General features: G+C 44.0%; 1 protein-coding gene across 3 annotated transcripts in view; it reads right to left on the reverse strand.

Annotated features, from left to right (window-relative positions):
* Positions 1-3,504: 3,504 nt before the first annotated feature.
* The window catches only part of HERC3 (HECT and RLD domain containing E3 ubiquitin protein ligase 3), a 44,692-nt gene continuing 27,665 nt past the window's right edge, over positions 3,505-20,531 (reverse strand). Inside the window, exons 11-25 of one of the 3 annotated variants that reach the window (XM_064711105.1) lie at positions 20,226-20,285; positions 18,435-18,546; positions 17,720-17,909; positions 16,435-16,598; positions 15,878-15,991; positions 14,594-14,617; positions 14,393-14,482; positions 13,374-13,544; positions 12,602-12,745; positions 11,184-11,350; positions 10,035-10,101; positions 8,814-8,896; positions 6,579-6,762; positions 5,769-5,871; positions 3,505-5,312 (exon numbers count right to left, since the gene is read on the reverse strand). In XM_064711105.1, the coding sequence (XP_064567175.1) occupies positions 5,104-5,312; positions 5,769-5,871; positions 6,579-6,762; positions 8,814-8,896; positions 10,035-10,101; positions 11,184-11,350; positions 12,602-12,745; positions 13,374-13,544; positions 14,393-14,482; positions 14,594-14,617; positions 15,878-15,991; positions 16,435-16,598; positions 17,720-17,909; positions 18,435-18,546; positions 20,226-20,285 (1,882 nt within the window). In that variant the 3' untranslated portion in view covers positions 3,505-5,103. Of the gene's footprint in view, positions 5,313-5,768; positions 5,872-6,578; positions 6,763-8,813; positions 8,897-10,034; positions 10,102-11,183; positions 11,351-12,601; positions 12,746-13,373; positions 13,545-14,392; positions 14,483-14,593; positions 14,618-15,360; positions 15,510-15,877; positions 15,992-16,434; positions 16,599-17,719; positions 17,910-18,434; positions 18,547-20,225; positions 20,286-20,531 lie in introns of those variants that run through there. The other 2 variants (XM_064711106.1, XR_010439888.1) reach the window with 2 other exon arrangements.

Below are 20,531 nucleotides of genomic sequence, written 5' to 3' on the forward strand. Positions count from 1 at the left end.
GGAAAGTGGCAGCAGAAGCAGCAGCAGGAGCTAACTCCCTTCTCCAAACAGCAGCTCCAACCACCCTCTAAAGCCCCGAGCCAGCAGCTGCCCCAGCCTCACCCTTTACCTGCCCAATCTCTGCCCCTCAAAGAGAAACTTCCAGATAACAGATGTGCAACCAGATGCCCTCCTCCCCTAAACCTGGCCAAGTCTTTTGTTCTCCTTAAGTACCCTGTTCTTCTGAAGAACCCAGTCCTTAATGTTTCCTAGGAACTTATGTGGAAAAAATTCTGTAAGTAAAAATGAACAAAAGGAAAGAAACCAAATCCCCTGTGATCGTTTGAAAGCAAACCAGTGGGAGACCCCAAGTCAGAACCACAATTTACTAGGAAAATTAAAATAGAACGCAGGAGTACAAAAGCACTGACAGAGTCAGAATACAACCTGACACCCTGTGGGTCAGGGTGTTATTAGCAGTCCAATTGGAATGGTGGCTGCAATCCTCCTGGAGTGACAGATGTGGTTCTGTTCAAGCAGTGATCTTGTGTTTTCCTCTGAAGGTCCAGTAGTGGTGTAGCTTGGTCTTACTCTGGGAATCCAGTGGAAAAGGCTGCTTGTAGTGCTCCAAATATCAGATTATATCCAGGCAGGAATGCTTGGCTCCTCCCCCTGGGTGGAGCATCTCACAGTGGGAGGATGTGATTTTATCAGTCACGCCCTAAGGCTCAATGGGCCATTAACAGAACATACCCCTGGAGGGGGAATGGGTCTTGGAAGAGATAAAGAACACTGCCCCACCTGGTTTTAACAGTTGGTTACAGCATAGACACTTTTGGTTACATCTTGCATTGCAACCTGAGACACCCCCAACAGCTGGGTTTTTCCCCTGACAAATCTTGATAAATGATATGTAGGGAACAGTCCCTTTTACTTTAAAACTGATGAGATTGTAGCATTTTCTGATGCTTAGTTACTGCTGTTTACACGGTATATTGCTAGAATTTCAGATAGTTTCTATGAAATGTAAGTACAGTTATGCACTTTAGAGAGTTTATATTTTTGAACTTTGTTACTAAAAGTAACAAAACCTATTAGAAGAGATTGTACATTAAAAGAAAAAAACAAAACGCGCCTAGCCATCTCTCCTTATGAACTGTTCAAGTCCTTTCCTGTGGTAAAAACAAAGCAAAACTTCAGCTGCCTCCTGGTGAAGGGAACTGCTAGAAAAAGTTATCAGAAATAAGTGAAGTTTGGAATTCCAATCCTGGAAATACACGTACCAGTGCTGAACTTTGTTCTGGCTTTGCAGATGCTGTGACTCCCCTCCCAAACCTGCACAGGAGGAGGACTCCTGAACACTAAAACATTGTCTTTATCTCACACAGATGATTTAACTTCCCACTGACCACAAATAGCCAGAAATTATGTTTGCCCCAGCACACCAGGTCAATATAAGCAAGAGCTGTGTGTTTTGTTTGATGATTTGCCTGTGCCAACATCAGTGATTACTGACTGGAGAACATTAAACACAAGACTGTGTTTTTTAAAAGGTGCGAAATACTGTACAAAATTGTACTTTATGAGATATAAATAAGCTGTTTAGTGTAAGACACCTCTTTCCATGTCACTAGAACAAAGCTGTCTGCTCGAGGATGGCAGTAGGGTCTGTTGGGCTTCCCATCCACGGGGGCAGCCTTGGACATGTGTCTGTTACCACATTGTGGTATAATAAATCATTCAAATGTAAATGCTGGCCATGAATGAGTCATGCACCAAATAAGATTGCAGGAGGGAAAGACAGAGGGAAAACCTGTCATTCTAACAAGCTGCATTTGGTTCTGTTCTGTTTACTCCTGAATAAACAGTTGAATAATGGACGTTTCTGTTACGGGCAGTGAAATTAAAGCATTTTTCTTTTAATCGTTCTGCTGATACACTGGTTGTTATTTTTGGTGTGTGCAAGTTTCAGAGGGCAAGTGCTGCCAGCCATCCTCCTGCCTGAGGAGCTGTCTTTGGAGCTGTTTGCAAGTCAGTGATTGACTGCTGCTGCCCAGGTGAGAACTGGGCAACCAGACCAAAACTGTTACAGGTTGAGTAAAAAAAAAATGTCTGCAGGGAGAAGTACAAAATGAAATGTCGGGAGAAGCACAAAGTAAATGGGACAGAGTGAGCCTGGTGTAGCACAATTAAGCAGGATTTCTTGGGCTCCTCCTGTTTCTCCCTCAGGTGTTCACCAGGGTTTTGGTGCCTTTGACTGCCACAGCATGTGGTATCAGAGGCCCTTTGCTTGGGGTGGAAGACACAGGAATTGGCTATGAGAGTCCAAATTGGACACCTCACAACATACCCCCACTGCATGTCTTGGTACTCTACATTTAGAAGATTCATGGAAAAAGCTCTTGCCCTTGGAGATTGGAGTGGATTGACATCTCCAGCTCTTGGAGAGGGCAGTCAAGTTTTACCAACCTGCATGGTCACTCTCAGCATGGAGAGTGGAACACTTGCTGGACCTTGTATGGTCAGCAAGTGTATGATCCTTGTGCTTCCCTTTGGACACCTGCATGCAGGGAGCCAGCTCCTAGAGTAACAGATATCAAACAACACATAATTTTGCCAAATAACTTGGTATACAGCAAATACTGGGGTTGGCTGAGTGCAGAAGCCAGTACCAGGGTAGATGTGGGGGCCTGACTGAAAAAAAATTGTTAATAATGCCTTTTCTTCAGACTGCATTTGGTGTACAAAAGCAACTTTGGAATGCATTCCCCAGCTAATGACATCTCAGTGACTCTAGGCTCGGGTGTGTTTACATGATTTATGTAAAAGCAACTTCAAACTGAATCAATCGTGTCCTTTTAAACATAAATAGACTGAAAAACATTATGTGTACGCTTTGTGTTTTGTATAAAACAAGAAAATACAACTATTTTGACTGCAGGAGTTTGGTGACAGCTTCTGTTCTGTGTGGGATGCCGCCAACAATGGCTCAGCCCAATAAAGTGGCTCATAAAGTCCTCAACAGCCCTGGCCCCTTCTGCCTTCTCCTCCTCAGCTGAACAGGGCTGACACTTGGTACTGGAAAAGAGATATCTGATATATAAATATACACACATTTTGCATTTATATAATATATAAAACATATGCACACTTACCTCTGTGTTATCTACAATAATGCAACCCACTATATACAAAACACAGACTATACACACTAGATACAACAGTAGCTAGACCTTAAACAATAACACAGGTCACACAGTAATGAGCACACATTGCACTGTATGTAAGAGGATTTGTGCAGACTCCTGTGTCTACACATGATCCATCCACCTAAACAAATAAATGTGTGCAATATATGTGCCTAACCACATATGCATTGATGGAATGACTGAAGGCTGGTTCCAAGTCCAAGCTCTTCCTTGGAGGACTTCCCTTTGTCTGAGACAGGACATGGGGAGAGGCTGCTGTGCTGTTGGCTGGAGCAGCCTCTCCTTTGCTCCCTGACAGGGAAAGGCAGCCACTCCATCAGAATTAAACATCAAATTTATTGCATAATACTGTACTATGTACACACACATCGAAAATAAACATTTGATATAATTGTATATTTGTCTTCAATGCTGCATTAGAAAGAGGCTGGGGGCTCTCAATGTAGCCCACAGCTCGTCTTTTAAAAAAAGAACAATCCAGAAGCCTAAAACCTTTTGTTACGAGGTGCAAAGTTCAATACTGTAAATTGAACATGGTGCATAAATACTATGTCCTAATAACAAGTCAATGTCAAAACCACCCTAGGCTTAAAATGAGATTTACATCAAGATCTGAAAAATGGCATGGGAGAAAGGAGAAAAATCGTTCAAACTTCACTTAATGGGGCAGTGAGACTGAGGAAAAGAGGACAAAAGCTCTCCAATCATACAGGATAGATTTAGGTAGAGATTGTTCTACATTTTCAGTCTAATTCACACAGATTGTCCTTCAGGCCCCCTGGCAAAACAGCTGCCAAGCGAGAGGGCTGTTCTCAAACAGCAAAGTAATAAATCTACCTGCAAAGATCAAACCAATCTCCAGACAAGGGGCTACCCCTCAAATGGGGATCTCCTACTCCTTTCATTGACCTGACCTGATGAGACTGGAGAGATTGCACACACCTCCCACACTCACACACCCCTGCACTCACACATCCACACACACAGCTCCTCTGGACAAAGGTGGCAGCAGTAAAAGCAGCCATCTCACCTGGCATTGGAGTAGCAGGGCTGTTGGGATGGAAAAAGAGGGCAGGCCACCCACCCAGGCTGCAGACTTGCCAGGACAGAAACAACATGAGGGAGGCATTTAGAGAAACCTGCTGTGATAGGCAGGGTTTGTCCTTCCACAAGCCTGAACACAAACCCCACTCCAGAGGGATTCTGAGGCTTCTTTGAGGAGCCTGAAAACAAATTTCACGACAAGTGAGAAAGAACAAGCCAACCTCTGTAAACTACCATATTTTCCATGAGACATCCTGGTGCAAACAGATGGAACATCACTAATGCACCGCTCTGGAGTCACAAATGACATCCCAGCCCAGTACCATCCACCAAGGACTGAAGGGCAGAGGAGATATTTCCGTTCAAAGCAAGCAAGAACCAGCTTGCATTTAAAAAGGGAGGGAAAAAGGGTGGGGGGGAAATCACAGCTTTTCAAAGAGGAGATCGCTATTTCATCCTGTTTCCACCATACCCTAAATGCAAAGGACATCAAAATGTTTAAACTGAACTAAAAGAAGAGGTAAGAGTGTTTGTGTATGGGGGCAACAAAAGCAAACTACAAGGAATTGCCAGGAGAGCAGTGATGTCAAGTTGGAGGGGAAACAACAGAAATGCCCACTGAACTGGTTTGGTTCAGTAGATGAAAAAATTCAAAAGCAAGAGCCTCTCCCTGCTGGCAGCATCAGGCTGAGACTGCATCATCTCTATTATTATTATTATTACTTATATTTACCCACCCCTCCAAAAAAAAAAAAAAGAAAAAAAAAAAAGAAAAGAGAAGAAGTTCAGATCTATTCCCTTACAAAAATAAATCCCAAGCCCATCGTTCTGCTGCTCAGCACCCAGGAGTCTGTGCCGGCCCCGCGGGGGGTCAGGCCAAGCTGAAGCCCTCGTAGTGGTCGATGGCCTGCACCAGGCGGGCACTGAGGATCTCCTTGCTGCTGTACTTGGGCAGGTCCAGCAGGTTGTAGCAGGTGTGGGCCACGGGCAGGTACTGCTCCCCGCTGGGCGTCGACTGGATGATGATGCGCAGGCTGGACATGCCATAGATGGGGATGCGGTCGCTGCCCGTCAGGAACACTGCAGAGGCACAAGGGAGGCCGGGCAGCTGGGACAGCTGAGGGACCTCCCATGGGGCTGCACCCACAGCAAAGTTCAGCCCCACCTGCCTGAAGAAGCTGAAACCCTGACTGGACTCCCAGGGGAGCTGCAGCACAGCATGGCCAGTGCCAGCCATGAGCACTGGACTTTATCCTTCTTATCTTATCCTTTATCTGTCACAGAATCTGAGTGGCTGAGGTTGAAGAGACCTCTGGAGATCCTTGGGCCCAACCCCATGCTCAAGCAGGGCCACCTAGAGCCAGTTAGGTGGCCAGGAGAGAAGTGAAAAAGCCACAATAGAGGGAAGTCCCAGCCCTGACTAGCTGATATTGTCACTCATGCCAGATCACCCAACTCAACGCAATGAAGCTCTGCAGCCACTCCCACCCAAGCCTTCCAATTCCAGGAGATGCTGCATCACTGCAAGATACTTACAGAGAAATTTCTTCTTCTTTTCCAAGGGAAATTCATGGAAGGTCTCCCAGAACATTCTCACAGTTGGGTGTGTGGCAGTGTAGTCTCCCTTATAGACAGCGCTCTATTAAAACCAAAATACCACATTTTCAGCTGGCACCAGAGAGCAAAGACTAAGCAGAACCCAGACCTGTTCTTTTCTAGTATCTGATATCAGATTTGTGCCTGATAGCTTTGAAAGGGAACACAGGATGGGTGATGGGCAATGGCATGGCTCAAAGACATGGCAAGGGCTCTCTGGCAATGTGAGGAAGGCAGACATTAGCCTTCTGCTTTTCAGCTAATTACAAGTGTGGAGAGCAATTCTGGAGTGCCTGTTCACAAGCTGAACTCATGAACAGGACCACACACTCTGCACTGTGAGTGACTTACTGGTCTACAGATTTTGAGAGGATACAACCCTCTCTGGGTGTCCAGACTCCCCTTTGATCCCTTGCGTAACTTCTGCCCTTGTGTGGTGGAGTTTTACTACAGGTGTAGACCCTTTGTGTCCTCCCTTTGGTCACAGATTTCATCCCTAAAAAAAGCAGATGGAAGTCTTTCTCCCTTGTCCTTCCTCATCCTGAATTTCCTCCCTGAGTTTTATCTGTAGCATGCCAGCACAGTGAGAAACTTTTCAAGTGAGTGACAGCAAAGTGCAAAAGGAACATGAGAAAAAAAATGTATTGTGAACTTATCCCATCTCCCGACACAGACCAATGCCCACCTCATGCAACTGCACAATCCTGGCCCTGTGCAAAATAAAAAAACAGTACAAGAGGGAAGCTCTACCTCCTCCAGTTCCTCCCAGTTGTAGTTGCTGTTTCCAACTATCATGGCCCTGAGCTCTGTGGGCTGGAAAAGTTCCAGGACCTTCCCTCCACACACTTTCAGGAAGCCAGTAGAAAAGGCTGTGTACCACTCGTGGATGGAGACATTGAAGATGTAATTTACGTAGGCTTCGACAAATTCTTCCCTAATGCATGGAGAGAAAGCAGGCAGAGGAAAGCACTTTTAATCACATGTCTAAGCAGCAGCACTGCCAAGTTTTCCTGCTTGTGCTTGTGAAGTGTTTTACAGTCTCCAGCAGGCTCAACCCACTGCCCTCCTCTCACCAAGCCACTGAACATGGATAGAGTGCTCAGCAGCAAGTGCTACCCGTGTGTCTGCTCACTCCCTGGCAGTGGTGGCATGGGAGGTGCCCCAGGCTCTCTGCCACCAGTAAAGCTGAGGGGCTTACAACTGGAAGAAACATTTTGGCCATTGGTGGAGTTCTCACCATACGCGCTATGCAAAAGCAGTGAGGGACAGGTGAGGAACTAAAGGAAATAAGGAAGCAGACTAACAAAACCAAAAACCAGGACTAAGAAATCATATACCAAAGGGGGAGTTGTTTTCCAGTGCATTTGTTTTATTTTCATTTTCCCCATAGTCACCTGAGCATTAGGGAAATTCAAGCTGATTAAGCACTTAACTGTTGCTTAATTCCTCTCTGGCTGTTACGGTCATGAACTCTGCATCAAGAGCATTTTGTGAACTCCAAAGGAGAAAGGGAAAATGCAGGCATTTCCTACTCTGCACATGTCAGTTACAGCAATCCTGTGCATTCCCAGCTCCCAATGAACTTTCCTCACACGGGAAGGGCAGTGCCCAAAGACATGCACACAACAAACTACTCAGGCCATAGGGTGGCAAATTGGTCCCTGGCCTTTAAATGTAAAGGTGGAGGAAGTAATTAAGCACTGTAAGGTAAACTGACAGTCATGTCTAGACTTGGATTTAGAGGTTAGCTAGAGTTCAGAACTCCAGTCAGGATAAAGCAACTGAATTTTGGAATGTTAAGCTGGTGAAACTACACACTAGCCTTTCTCCTTAAGGATTTTCTTCCATTGTTTCCTATCCTGACTTAATAAACAGTTCCAGTAGTTAACCCTGGTGCTGTTCCCAAGTGTTCCTTTGTCCTGGATGGCATATAGTAAAAAAAAAGGCAGGTTTTCTTTTGATTGTATATGTCCAACTAAAAACCTAAAGGGTTCTAACACTGGCATTTTTTATCTTTCCTTCAGTGTTGCAGGGGTAGGTTACACACTCCTCTGTTTTACCTGAAGTCCATCTTCTCTTTGCAGGGAGACAGAAACCCATGTGGGTTTGGCATGGAGGCAGCTCTTTTAGCTGTGTAATTGCACCATTTTGGGCAGTAGCAAATTAGGTAAGAAGTAACACAGACAAAGCTTTTGCTATAGCAATGGCTTCAGACACATTCAAAACCCTTTTAAATAATCAGATTAATAGGAAATTACTTCATCTCCAGCCTTGCCAGCAAGGTCTTCAGCAATCCTAGTACAAGTCCCCAACCATGCTGCTGAGTAGTCACTGGATCACAATGTTTTGCCAGCAGAGAAAGAATGTGAACACTGCTTCAAGTAATAAAGGCACTTGTAGAAATCCAATTACAAGATTATGGGAAGAAAATAGTTCAGCAGCTGGACAAAAAAAAGGGAGGGGGGAATTGTAGCTGTGCTAGTAATAACTCTGGGTGTTCAGTCAAATGGAAAGGGATCCAAGTACAGCAGGTCCTTCTGGCTGTGATCAGGGATGGGAGTCAGGCCGTGCCCAAGGAAAGTTTCTGGCTCCAGAATCAGGAGTACAAACAAGTCTGCCAGGCTCGGTTTTGGTGGTTACATACAGTTCCCTTCCTCTGAGCCATCAGGGGTCAAAACCTGGGCCAAAATCACGTCTCAAATGCCTACTTAAAATGAGAAAAACTACCAAAGGTCTATACAGAGGCCTTTTATAGGGAAGATGTCAATCCAAGTGCACCGTACATTTTCCAAACATTGGTGGAAAGATAATGAAAACTTGATTTTTGTTCAAGTGCCACTAGTGCCCAGCAACTTTTGAGCAACTGGTCTTAAAATTTGTTCACAGTGACTGCAAATTAGCCCCCACACTTTCCTTCAGCCAGGGTTTCTGTGGCACATGACTTCACCACAAGCACGAGTCCATCCCCACAGGTGCCCCACTTACCTGTTGTCCTTCTGCACCAGGATTTTATCTCCATCTTCAATCAGGTTCTTCTGCTCTGTCACACCATAGCTTTCCCTGCAGATCTGTACAAAACCAGGAAATTAAAGTTACCAGAAGTATTTTCCAGGCCATGTGCCTATAGGAAGGACAGAGTCCTCTTAGACAGCTGAGGACTGGCATGTAAAGGATGGAACCGAGAAAATGGTATGTGCAGAAACTTCTGTTCTCTGCTCCCAGTACTCTGTGTGCTTCACCGCCCAACACCACCTACATCTGCTGTTGGACTGCTATTAAGTTGAAATGTGAACTTAGAAAGGAATAAAAATTATTTTAGGTAAATTTCCTGGAAAAAAAAATCCCCAGGAGATTGGTAACTAAAAACTGTTTTTAACTAAGCTCATGAGTTCTGGCAATAAAAAGGACTCCCTTTTTTAACAGAAACTCACTGGGTTAATTCATCCTCTCTCACTGGAAGAATAAATGTCACAGACATTTTTCTGCTTTTGCCAGCCAAGGATGGCAGCAGTACAAACCTACACTGGGTATATTAATTGGTTACCTAAAAAGAATGCAAAAGGATGACAGACAAAAGAGGCCCTTATGTGTGAAAAAGAATTTGGAGAAGAGTTTCTTTTGTTACTTTAAAGATATTCTTTTTTTATACAGCCTGCATTACCATCACAATGGCCTCATTGTCTCATCCCAAGTTACAGCTCCTGCTGCAGGAAACACAGTCAGATGCAGGTCTGACTCACTCCAGAGGTAAATTTGATCTAAGAGAGTTTATGTGCTCTCATTCATGCAAAAAGGAAATGGGCACCACTCTCCTTGCTCAGCAAGGTTCTTCACAGTGTGGGGCAAAAAACTGTGGTTTTACCCCAGGGCAGGCCTTGGGCAGAGAGTCAAAAAATGATCCAGATCAAGATGAACCCATCACTCACAACCTGTTAGGGCACCAGGTCTTTGAACAGTGACAACAAGGCTATTTTGAAAACAACTCAGCTTAATCTACTTACTAGCTCAGTTTTTAGGACCACATGCATACAAAGGAAGAAGGGAGTTGACAGCAAAGAACATTTTAAGATTAGCATGGGCTGTGTGCTATAGGCATTTGGAATCAGCCAGAATACACATGAAAATATAGAGAGGCTTCAACTGTACCACAGTAATCAGAGAGCTGATATGTCAAATGTGACATTTGATATGTCAAATGTGTCTTACTGTAAAATTCAAGCAGAATGTCTCCTCCACATCTTCCCCAGGGTAATCTAAAAGTTGCTGGAGACTCCTAAACAACAAGTAGGGAAAGAAATGAAGAAAAGAATAATCAGAGATTTTAAAAGCCATACCTCTAACAGGGAAAACAAATTCAGCAGAAGTAAACAGCATCATACATCTGGGTGGTAAGATTGCAAGAGAGAGAATCTGAGTCATGTGGAGCAGTAAGAAAAATATTCCCCAACTAAAGAGATGCTTTGTTAGAAGCAAGAGAGATGCCAGTCCACAAATGCTAAACTATCAATACAGTCTATGATTGCCTAGTTCATGGATCATCTTTAATGATCCTGGCTTTGGAACAGAATTACATTCCTAGTTCTAAAGTTGTAATTCTATGTCATCACCACACAAAAGTCTGAGGGAATAGAGGAAGAGACAGAGATGGACTGTATCTGTATGCTCATCATATACAAAATACTCTGCTACCCCCCAAAATCCTGCTGCTGCCTTCCTGGCATTTTACCTCATTATTGATAAATACAGCTGTCACTTGGTGTAGATGAATCAGATGGCAACTCAGAAACAGAAATAAGACAGTGGGATCTTAACTTCCAAGTGTCAGGGGGAACCAGTATCCCTATGCAATTAGGTAGAAAAGATTCAATATATCACTTAGAAAAATAATTCTTTCACTCAACTCAACTTCTTCCTGTCATGGGAGCAGGTGAGAGCTGCTCTGGCTCATGGATGGGACAATTCACAGCCCTACACACAGTTCCCTGCTGGCTAGTCTGAGCCTGGCTCAAGGGAAAGGCTGAGGCTGGGATCACACACACAACACACAGGGCAGGGACAGGCTCCCACTCCTGCTCCCAAAAGGGGGTGTGGGAGGTGTCCTTTGGCTGTGTTGGCACCCAGCTTCTGGGGGTCAGGAGGGTGGGAGCCTAAGCAGATTGATCCAATAGCCTGTGGGAGAGAAGTTGTACACAAAGTCTATCACCAGCTCATATGTTTTCACAGTCTCCCAAATTAATCAGTTACTCAAAAAGATCAGGAAGTGTTTTATTCATCAGCTTTTTTCTAGTTTGGCACTTCCTGTTCTTAGCTGGATGGGCCACCTTCCAGAAAAGCTGCAAATTTTTATTTCCATACCTTCCTTCTGTAGGGGACAGCTCCTTCAAATCTTCTAGGCAAGGCTTCACGTTCAAGAGTTTTTTGTACAGAGCCAAGGGAAAGTGAAGGTCTACCACTGTGAAATTGTAGATTGCAAGACCACATATGATGCCAATCAAGTGAAACCAGTTGTGTTCTACAAAACACTGCAAAACCACACAGAGAAATCCTGATGAGACACACTGTCACTGGTGCAACTTTCCTACATGCACTAAGAAGCCAGACCCTGCTTTTCCAACTGGGACAGAGTCGGAGAGCTCCCATCAGGCACAACTTTGGTTGTAAATTTCTTGGTGGTGTGTGGCACGGAAACGAAGCTTAAAAAAACAAGCTCTAAAACTTCTGTAAGCCATGATCACTGTGGAAACAGCAGCTTTCCACCTTACCTGGCTTTTAGTTCCTTTTTAAACACCTCTGTTTAGACACTAACACATACTGCAAGAAAATGTGTTAACAATCCTCTCCCCATTACCCACCCTATTTTCTATTAAAAGCTTTTGCATCAGCACAGTTGTAGCCAGGCAGACACAGCAGCAGAGGTGCCAGCACAGGCCTCCTCTTCCTCACACACTGACTCTCACTGCTGTGTCAGTCACAGACTGGCTGCCCACGTTCGTTAAATGTTCCCAACACACGACTCATTTTCAGTGCTTACACTGTCATCCCTCCTGGTGCCAAAAGATTGTTTTACAGCACTGGCATTAGGAGTGAATGCTCTGTAATACTGTTTACAAGTTACTGAAGGTACCAGGTCATTTCCTTCCCTGTAACCCCCTAGCAGGACAGCCACACCTCAAGGGAAGACTGGCCATGTCATTTCCCACCTTGCTACCTATGGAGGTGAGGAACAGGACAGAAACCACCATCTCCAGCCATCTGACAGGTACAGATCTTGCACTCCACACTCTTCCAAAACCAACAACCTTCCACTACAAGCCATGCTCCTTGCTGCTCAAGAGCTTCCTCATATAAAGCATAAACAACTTTAGATCCTGAAGGCGATAGTGATGCATGCCTAAGTGGATTGGCTGCAATTATGTGAACAGCAAGGGAGGCACAGAACTCTAATGCCAATACCACCTAAACCTCTCATTCTGTAAAACAGCACATGATCACCACACTCATGATAATAAGACTCTATTACCTGTCACCTGACCCTTAATAAAATTTTCACTATGGGATAAGAATAAAGAGCCAACTCTTTAACAGGCACAACCATCACCATTTCTATTAAAGTTAATGGACCTACTTACACTAACTGAAAATAGAGTTCACATTGTATCATGAGTAGAAAATGAGATGAAGAACATTTCTTTCCCATAGTTTGGCACTAACTTCCTTGTCATTTAAATGCAGCATATTATTCCAACCTGCATGTGCAGAGGGCAAGGGCTTACCGTGTCCGAAAACCACAGCAGGTTTGACTCTGGGTAGTAAGTGAACATGCCATAGATGGGGTTGAGAAGTTCTTTCAACAACAGAAGGAAAAATTCCTTTGTCACTCCTCCAGCATCAACAGCTTCCTCACCATCAAAGATGACCTGCAGAAAAAGCAGATCATGACAGGGATGCAGAGCTGAGACTGAGTGAATCAGATCTCTCTCCAACTGAGAGCCAGGCAAAGCAATCTGACCAACATGCCCAAACCCACGGCAACCCACGAGCTCATTTCAGTGCTCTGCCTGCAGGGACGGGAAGGGAACAGGGGCGGCAAATCAGGTATTCTGAGAATGTTTAAATCCTCATGCAAACCACAAATAACCACCTGTTGTCCCAACAATCAACGCAGCAGCATGACAGCAGCTACTGAAGATTGTGGCAATCTCCCAGAGATTAAGCACATGCTATTGTAAACAGCCTGCTCCTGCAGAAGGGCAAAACAGAGATTGCACAACATCACAAAATGCTTTCTCCCCTGGCCCTTGTACACTCAACACACCAGGAGAAAAGAGCAAATCCTGTGCCTGCCTTCTTGTAAACTATCCACTGCCAAAGCACTCCAGGAGTCAGAAAAAACACTCAACCCTTGCACTGACTAGACCAAATGTTCCTGTGTGCAACACCTATGGAGAAGTTACTGCACACTGGTGAAGAGGTAATGGGAATGGCTGAAAGGCTGCAGAAATGTTTGCTAAATGAGAGGGTGCTAAAGATATGGGAGAAACTTACTTTGAGAGGTTTTTTCAAGTCAATGTCTGAATGGATGCTCAACTCCCTTAAAGCATCACCAACCAAGTTACTCCTGCGAACATGAAGTACCAGGAAAGGGCTTCTGGCCAGCAGAGGCTCCAGGGTGAGAAGCATGAAGACATTCTGCAAATTTGCACCATTTATTGCAACCTGCAAATAAAAGAGAAGTGAAAAGCAGCCTATGCCTAAGGCTTTTTTCTTCCCTATGAAAGGAAAACAGTTAAGCCCTACATGCCTGGTGTTCCTTTCTCCCTTTTTGGTTTCTCCAAGGTTGAAGAATCCCATGCTCCTTCTGTACTGTGTGTGCCCCTGCATGCCCAGCTTGCACAGGTCCCAGTGCCCACCGCTGTGCCAGTCTCAGGAGGCACCTGTGTGAGCAGTGCCTGCTGCTGGGACATTGCACTGGCACAGAGGCCAGCTGCCCCTGTCACAGCTGGGCTGTGAGCTGGCTTGGCTGCCACCTGCAGGTGCTGGAGCTGGACACCTGCTGTCAGCACCCTCCTGGAGGGCCCAGGGCTGTGCCCCTCACTGCCCCTGGGTGGGTGGGCTGCAAACAGCATCAGCAGCTGGTCTACAACACTCACCTCATGGTTAGAGGGAACAATCACCCCTGCAGCAGGCAGAAATTTCAAAACAAGTGTCCACTTACCTGGACTTCTGTCTGCTTATCCAGTCTTACAGCTCCTCACCTTACTCCTTATCCTTGGATTATCACAAATACATAACTACCCCTTCCCTGTACAGTTTAAATTTCCACCACATGCACATCTGGCAGCCCTGATGTTGCCAGACAAACATTTTGAAGGGAAAGACACCAAGCACTGCCTCTGCATTATCCAGGGCAAAGAGGTTCTCCAGCTACACTGCTCTCCTGTATCATGGAAACAATAAACTGTTGCACGCACCAGCTCCCAGTTAACACCCTTTCCATGCAGGCACCATTGCAAAAAGCAGAGAAAAAGAAATGTGTCAGGAAAACTGGGAGAGAGAATGATTACCTGCATCTGTAATTCTGCATCTGTCTGTAACATCTTGGTCTTAGCTTGAGCATCAAAGATGAAAGGGTAAGAGCAGAGAGTCACAGCATCCTGCAAGAAAGACAGGCAAGACTTGTTCCTATCCACAGCTCCCAGAGCACTTCTTTAAATAAGAACAATTTAATAATTTAAATAAGAACAATCTTTAAACAATTTTCTTACCTGCATGATGGACGGCCTTACTTTCTGCAAAAGAAAAAGAGAAGTATGAAATTTTTTACTCTTTCAATTTTGTGTCTCGTGGGTTTTTCAGATGGACTAGTCCAAAGGTGAACCTAAAGTAAATTTTCCTCCTTTGGAACCAACAACCCATTTTTCTTCCTCTTAAAGAAAAGCATGGGAACTTCCTTCTCAAGAAAATGCACAAGTCTAATTCAAAACATGAACATCAAACATTACTAAGAGAACTGACTGGCATAGAATCCTGTCTTGGTCTGCCATGGGTGAAACTTGCTCTTATGAAGAATAACAAATGCAGAAACCAAATGAAACAACAGGAGAGATCATAAGGCCACTACATGGTGATACAAGAATACCCCTGCAATGCAAGTTACTCATTATTAGCCATATTGACACATTTTTAACTATCCCTTACATAAATTTAAGTCAGTACTTCATTGTTCTGCTCACTAAAGTTAAGCACACAGGAGCACTATTTAAATGATGGAAGGTAGAGGATGGGGGCACAGCACACACAGCACTTACAAAGCCCATGAAAACACACACAGAAGTTATCACTACAGTCAGGTTTTACTCTTGCAGCATCCCTCAGCACATGTTTTGGTGGTTTCTTTACACTTGAGATTCCTTTTCTTGCTACCATTAAAAAATCTCACTGGGTTCCCACACAGTATATTCCAGCCCTCAGTTTAGTTATCTCCTTTCTTACAGATGGGAAAGTGAGACATAAAAGAGGTGAAGGGTCTTACCCAAGATCACCCAGCAGGTTACTGGAAGAGCCAGGAACAGAACCCACATCTCTTGAGGCTTGGTTCAGTCCCCTAGCCAGAACGCCACACTGCCTCCTCTTACAGAGCAACATTTTAACATCACTGGCTACATTATTCACAATACCTGCCTAAACAGCAGAAGTAAAGGGCAAAAATTATAATTTTAGAATACAGGACTTGGCTCCTGAGGTCTTGATTACATTAAAAGGATCCAGTGACTGAATTAATCACCTTGTGCAAAGACTGAATGGAATTCACATGAACAATCACAGAGACTGTTGTAAGCTTTGGTTAAAATATTGCTAGCCCCAACTCTTTTGACAGCCTTTTTAGTTTTAGGTCAATTTTGTAAAGCACTCAGATCTGAGATATTGAACATATAGAAGCTCCTATACTGAATACATTATGTTCTGATTAAGGATATTGGAAATACAGATCTACAGCCAGAGACACAAACAGGGGCAGCAATTTCATGTCTATGCATAAAACCTCTTACCATTCCAGCCTGGTGCAAAAACCACATGAGATAATCCTCCTGAATGTCCACCAAGCTGGAAATCTCAGGGATATAAAACTTATCATATTCCACGTGTTTAACCTTCTGATTCACCTAGTGAAGAGAACAGATGGAAATATTTGACATATTTTAATATATTTTTCAGGTTTGCTTTCATAAATTCAGTTATCCAACAAAAGGACCCAGAATGTTCCACAAACAATACACAATTTCTTAAATTTTTGGCATAAACCAAGAAGAATCAAATAGAACCTCTTTATAACTTATTTTAGTTCCCCCTCCTCCTCACCTCAACCACTCTGCAACAACACAGTGACAGCAGAGACTGTCAAGGGACAGGTGCTTGTGATGCCATTCTTTAGGGTAACTTCATTTCTAGTCTTTGAGATAGGACTAAACAATCTTCAAGAACCTTGGATTCAGGAAAGCCACTGACGTCTCTCCCATACTGTGACTGGACAGACAGCTCACAACTGCCCAAGGGCAGACAGGGCTGAATCATCTTGAGCCAGCACATGCCCAGGCTTTCCTCTCACCTTGTGGAGTTTCTCCAGAAGCCTGAGAGCAGCTGTTATGTAGCTGCTGAACAGGACTGGGATCAGCAGCGTCTTCCTTCCACTGAGGAGGTAAACCACGGCACCTTTGTAGAGGTCCACAAGCCTGAGGAAGTATCGTGGGCACACCTGAGACCACCAGTTATCTGGAAAGCAGAGGGCATCAATATAAATCTCAATCAAAGGCTAGAGTATACCCTAAATAAGGGATTACAATTGGACAAAAGAGGAATACACCTGAAAACTCTTTCAAAACACTTCCCTACTCCTGCCCTAGCTGCAGCAACAGGAAAGTGAGGCAGAATCATCGAAATACCAGAAACCGAAAAGCTTCTCCCTTTCCACTCCCATCCAGCCACACCAGTCATTACCCGGCCCAAACCCTGATCAGGGTGAAAGCCTGAATTGGAAGTTTTTCAGTCTTTAATCGAAGACATTGTTTGGCATTCAGGATGCTGTGATCTTGTGGGCAAACATCTGTCTTGCAGGAGTGACAAGCAAAGAGCTGCCTGGGCAATTCTCTGTAGCACCACAGACTTTTCTAGCAGAGTCAGAGCGTGTCTCCTGGCACATCTGCACTACAGGATTAATTCCCCCTCTTTAGAGAGGCTGATTTCTTTCTTACCAAGGACAGGTAACCCTTAATTTCCTCTCAAGGGACCCTGACTATTAGCTTCCTTCCTAGAGCCAGTCACCTGCAAAGTAAAAGCTGGAGCCCAGGATTCTTTTGGAGGTCTGAATGTACTGCATGGCATTTTACATTATAATATCAGGTGTAGTACAAGACAGCCTTAAGAAAGAGAGTAAGATAACAAGAACAGCAGTAGCTTAACAAATGTGAGCAACATCACTCATGATGCAGCATGTGTTCTGTCCAGTTTAAAATAGTTCAGAGAAAAATAGATCAGAAATTAAGACTCAGAAGTGGGAGAAGAGTTTAAATGTTCAGCTTAGTAACAGATCAAGGTTTGTCTGCATCTTGTAGAGGACAAAATAATTTAATATTATACTTAGTATTCTTTTTTTACCCTATACAGAAAAGATACTCTAAAGTGATCAACAGCGGATCAAATTTAAGAGAATAGGATAATTTAATCTTCATGCTATACAAAAATCTATGTTTCTTTGTAAAAATGCAAATTTATCTGGAACTGAGTCTCTGAATGTGGGTAAAGCAGATAAGGTAAATTAGATTAACCTCCCTAGTAAGTGTTCTTTGTAATTATATTTTACTTCTAAATTAAAACAACTTTTAAATGACACGTACCAAGCACTTTGCTGGGGTTGGTGTCCAGGCGCAAAATAGCCATTGCTAGAGGAAGGGTCAGAGAGATGTAATACTTGGAGTCTTGGAATGGTGGGAATTCTGGGAGAATCAGATAGATCCTCATTGCCTCAACATCTGGTGGAGAGCTGGACAGCTGAGGAATCAAAAAGCTTTCAAAGCTCTTCAGTATCTAGAGAGAAAACAAAACAAAAAAGACAGCTTATCCTGGGGGATAGAGCACCTACAATGTAGATGATTTTTAAGGGCTGATGAAACTGTAAAAGTCTGTTTTAAAAGTCAAACCCAGAGTGAAAAAACCTAAAGCTATAAATATTATAGCTAAAAGGGGCAAGGGGAACATGTATGCTTTTACCCCACAGCTCTGCACTTGTGAAAGAAATTCTCTGAGTTAGAATAAATTATACAACCATGAAGTACTCAGCTCCTGACACACATAATAATTACAAATAAAACATAAACAGAATTTCAGCAGCCATTCAAGTATAAATGCCATGAGATAAAACTTGTTTTTAAATAAAAGACATTTCTGAGGAGGTCAAAATCAGCTCAGGTAAAAGGAGAAGTAACATTAAGTGTCTGGATTTCAGATTTGCAATACAACCTTAGCCCAACAATGCTGCTGGTACTTGCATGTTAGAGAGGGACAAAGTCCTTATTTTCCCCTCTGAACATCCAAATCTCAGAAGTGCAATACCTGCTCTAGGAGAATGGAGTGCTGAGAGTTCATCAGCTTCTCAAACAGCACTCTTGTGGAGTTCAGGTCAATCCCTGGGATCTTTGGACTGGTTTTAAAATGTTCATCGATTCTTTAAAAAAGAAATCACAGACAGGCATAAGGTTAAGGAAGAGATCCCATTACTTGAGTACTGACATGGCCTGAGAGCAAGCAGTAGAGGAATGACCACTAGAGAATTCCTAAGACGAGAAACAAAGACTCTCCCTTCCAAACTCCCCCGGGCCTCAGTTAGGGCTGGGATTATTGCAGAGAAACACTTCATCAGTCTCTGGTGTCCCCAGGACTCCCTCACTGACTTAAGAGCACTGTATTAGAAACCCTGAATGGGGAAGGGAGCTCTTACAGACAGGATGCATTTGTCAGTTTGATGGTGTAACCACAAGAGGAGCTGAACACAGCCTGCTGCTGTAGAATGGTTATTCCTGAAACAGCACAGGCTCCAGGCTGGAATCAGCTCCCCAGAGACAGGCTGTGGTACACAGCACACCTGGGGCTGTGCTCTGCAAAGGCAGTGCTGGCTGTGCTCAGGCACATGGCCATGGCAAAGCTGCTCCCCCATCCAATCCTGTAAAGCAAACAGGCCTACATGGCCTTAGGACTCAGGAGGGATGCACTGGGGTATTTCTGTCAAGTGCATCTGACATGAGACTTCATGTATAAAGGTAGTTAAATACAGCCTCATTTAGGCCTTCAGAATTTAACATTCATTTGGTTGAAGATTTTCTGTAGAAGTCCTGCACTAGCCGAGACACCACTGAAGTGGAAGAACAACTGTATTTGGCTGATGAAGCCATAAACTCCACTCATTTGCACATTCAAGGGAGACGTGAGACCATTTAAAGTGACTCAGCAACTTGCATACCTCAACAGGGTTTTAAACCAACATGACACAACTCTCCTGATGCAATAACATGTCACAACACTAGAGAAGAAACCACTGGACAAGTAGAAAAACACCAGAATAATTAGCAAACTATCTTCAAGTTGCTCTTGGAATGTATTACGCAAAGATTACTAGCAAACTATCTTCAAGTTGCTCTTGGAATGTATTACGCAAAGATTACTCAGAGTAAGCAAGTTTTTCTTCACCTAGTTACAGGTCATTTACTCATCACATCACCAGAAAAATTTCTCCTCCTCCTCATCTTATGCTGTTACCTCCTCAACATTTACAGACACAGCCAACACAAGCCTTCCCAACCCACAGCCTTTGACTCAGCTATGTGTCTTACAACCTTGTCCCCACCTATTGTGGGTTACACCCCTTTGAAATTCCTCCTTTGGCAAGCAGGGCCACAAAACTTTCCATGTGTGATGTCACCTAAAAGGAAAGCACTTCCTTGTTGCCCCAATGTGTTTTCAAGAGCAGCCTGTGTGGAAGTGTACTTTCACATGCACCAGCTAGCTCAGCTGGGTAAGAGACTATTCAGATACCTGGCATCCCTAATTTCCCTTAATGTCCTATTCCTATCCCTCTCTTTAAAGACATTGGTGTCTGTTTCATAAGGAAGAATAACAGTTGTGGCAACTCCAAGATATCTGTGCCATTTACAGTTCACTCACCATGCACTCTCTTAGGCCATTTGCCTTCCTTACCCAGCTCTGACCACCCCATCCCTTTAGGGAACATCCTCTGCCCTCATCTCCTGCCTGATCAAAAATACCAAATCCCACTGCAGAAGAGAGTGAAGCAAAGGGATTCCAGTCTGCATCAAGGGAAAGGCATACATCTGGAAATGTGGCACTTACTTCTTCTCCAGGAAGCTCCCATTCCAGCAGGCAGCTGAGGACAGTATCTGAACAACATTACTGATTGCAGCAGGAATAGAAAAGAAAACAGAGATACAGGTTATAAATGGATGCCTCAGTAAACCTCTTCATCTCTCTTCCCTTCCTTTTATGGGAAACAAGGTCAGGATAACCCCTTTAGAGGCACAGAGGGCAAGACTTCATTCAGGATCATGTAAGGTCCCTCTTTGAAAGGAGGAATTAGTGCCTCCTTTCCACCTATTCTGCCCCTCTCATGGCAGGCACACTGGGGAAAGAACTTAACCA

The sequence above is a fragment of the Zonotrichia leucophrys genome, chromosome 4, assembly GCF_028769735.1.
Source record: "Zonotrichia leucophrys gambelii isolate GWCS_2022_RI chromosome 4, RI_Zleu_2.0, whole genome shotgun sequence".
Lineage (NCBI taxonomy): Eukaryota > Metazoa > Chordata > Aves > Passeriformes > Passerellidae > Zonotrichia > Zonotrichia leucophrys.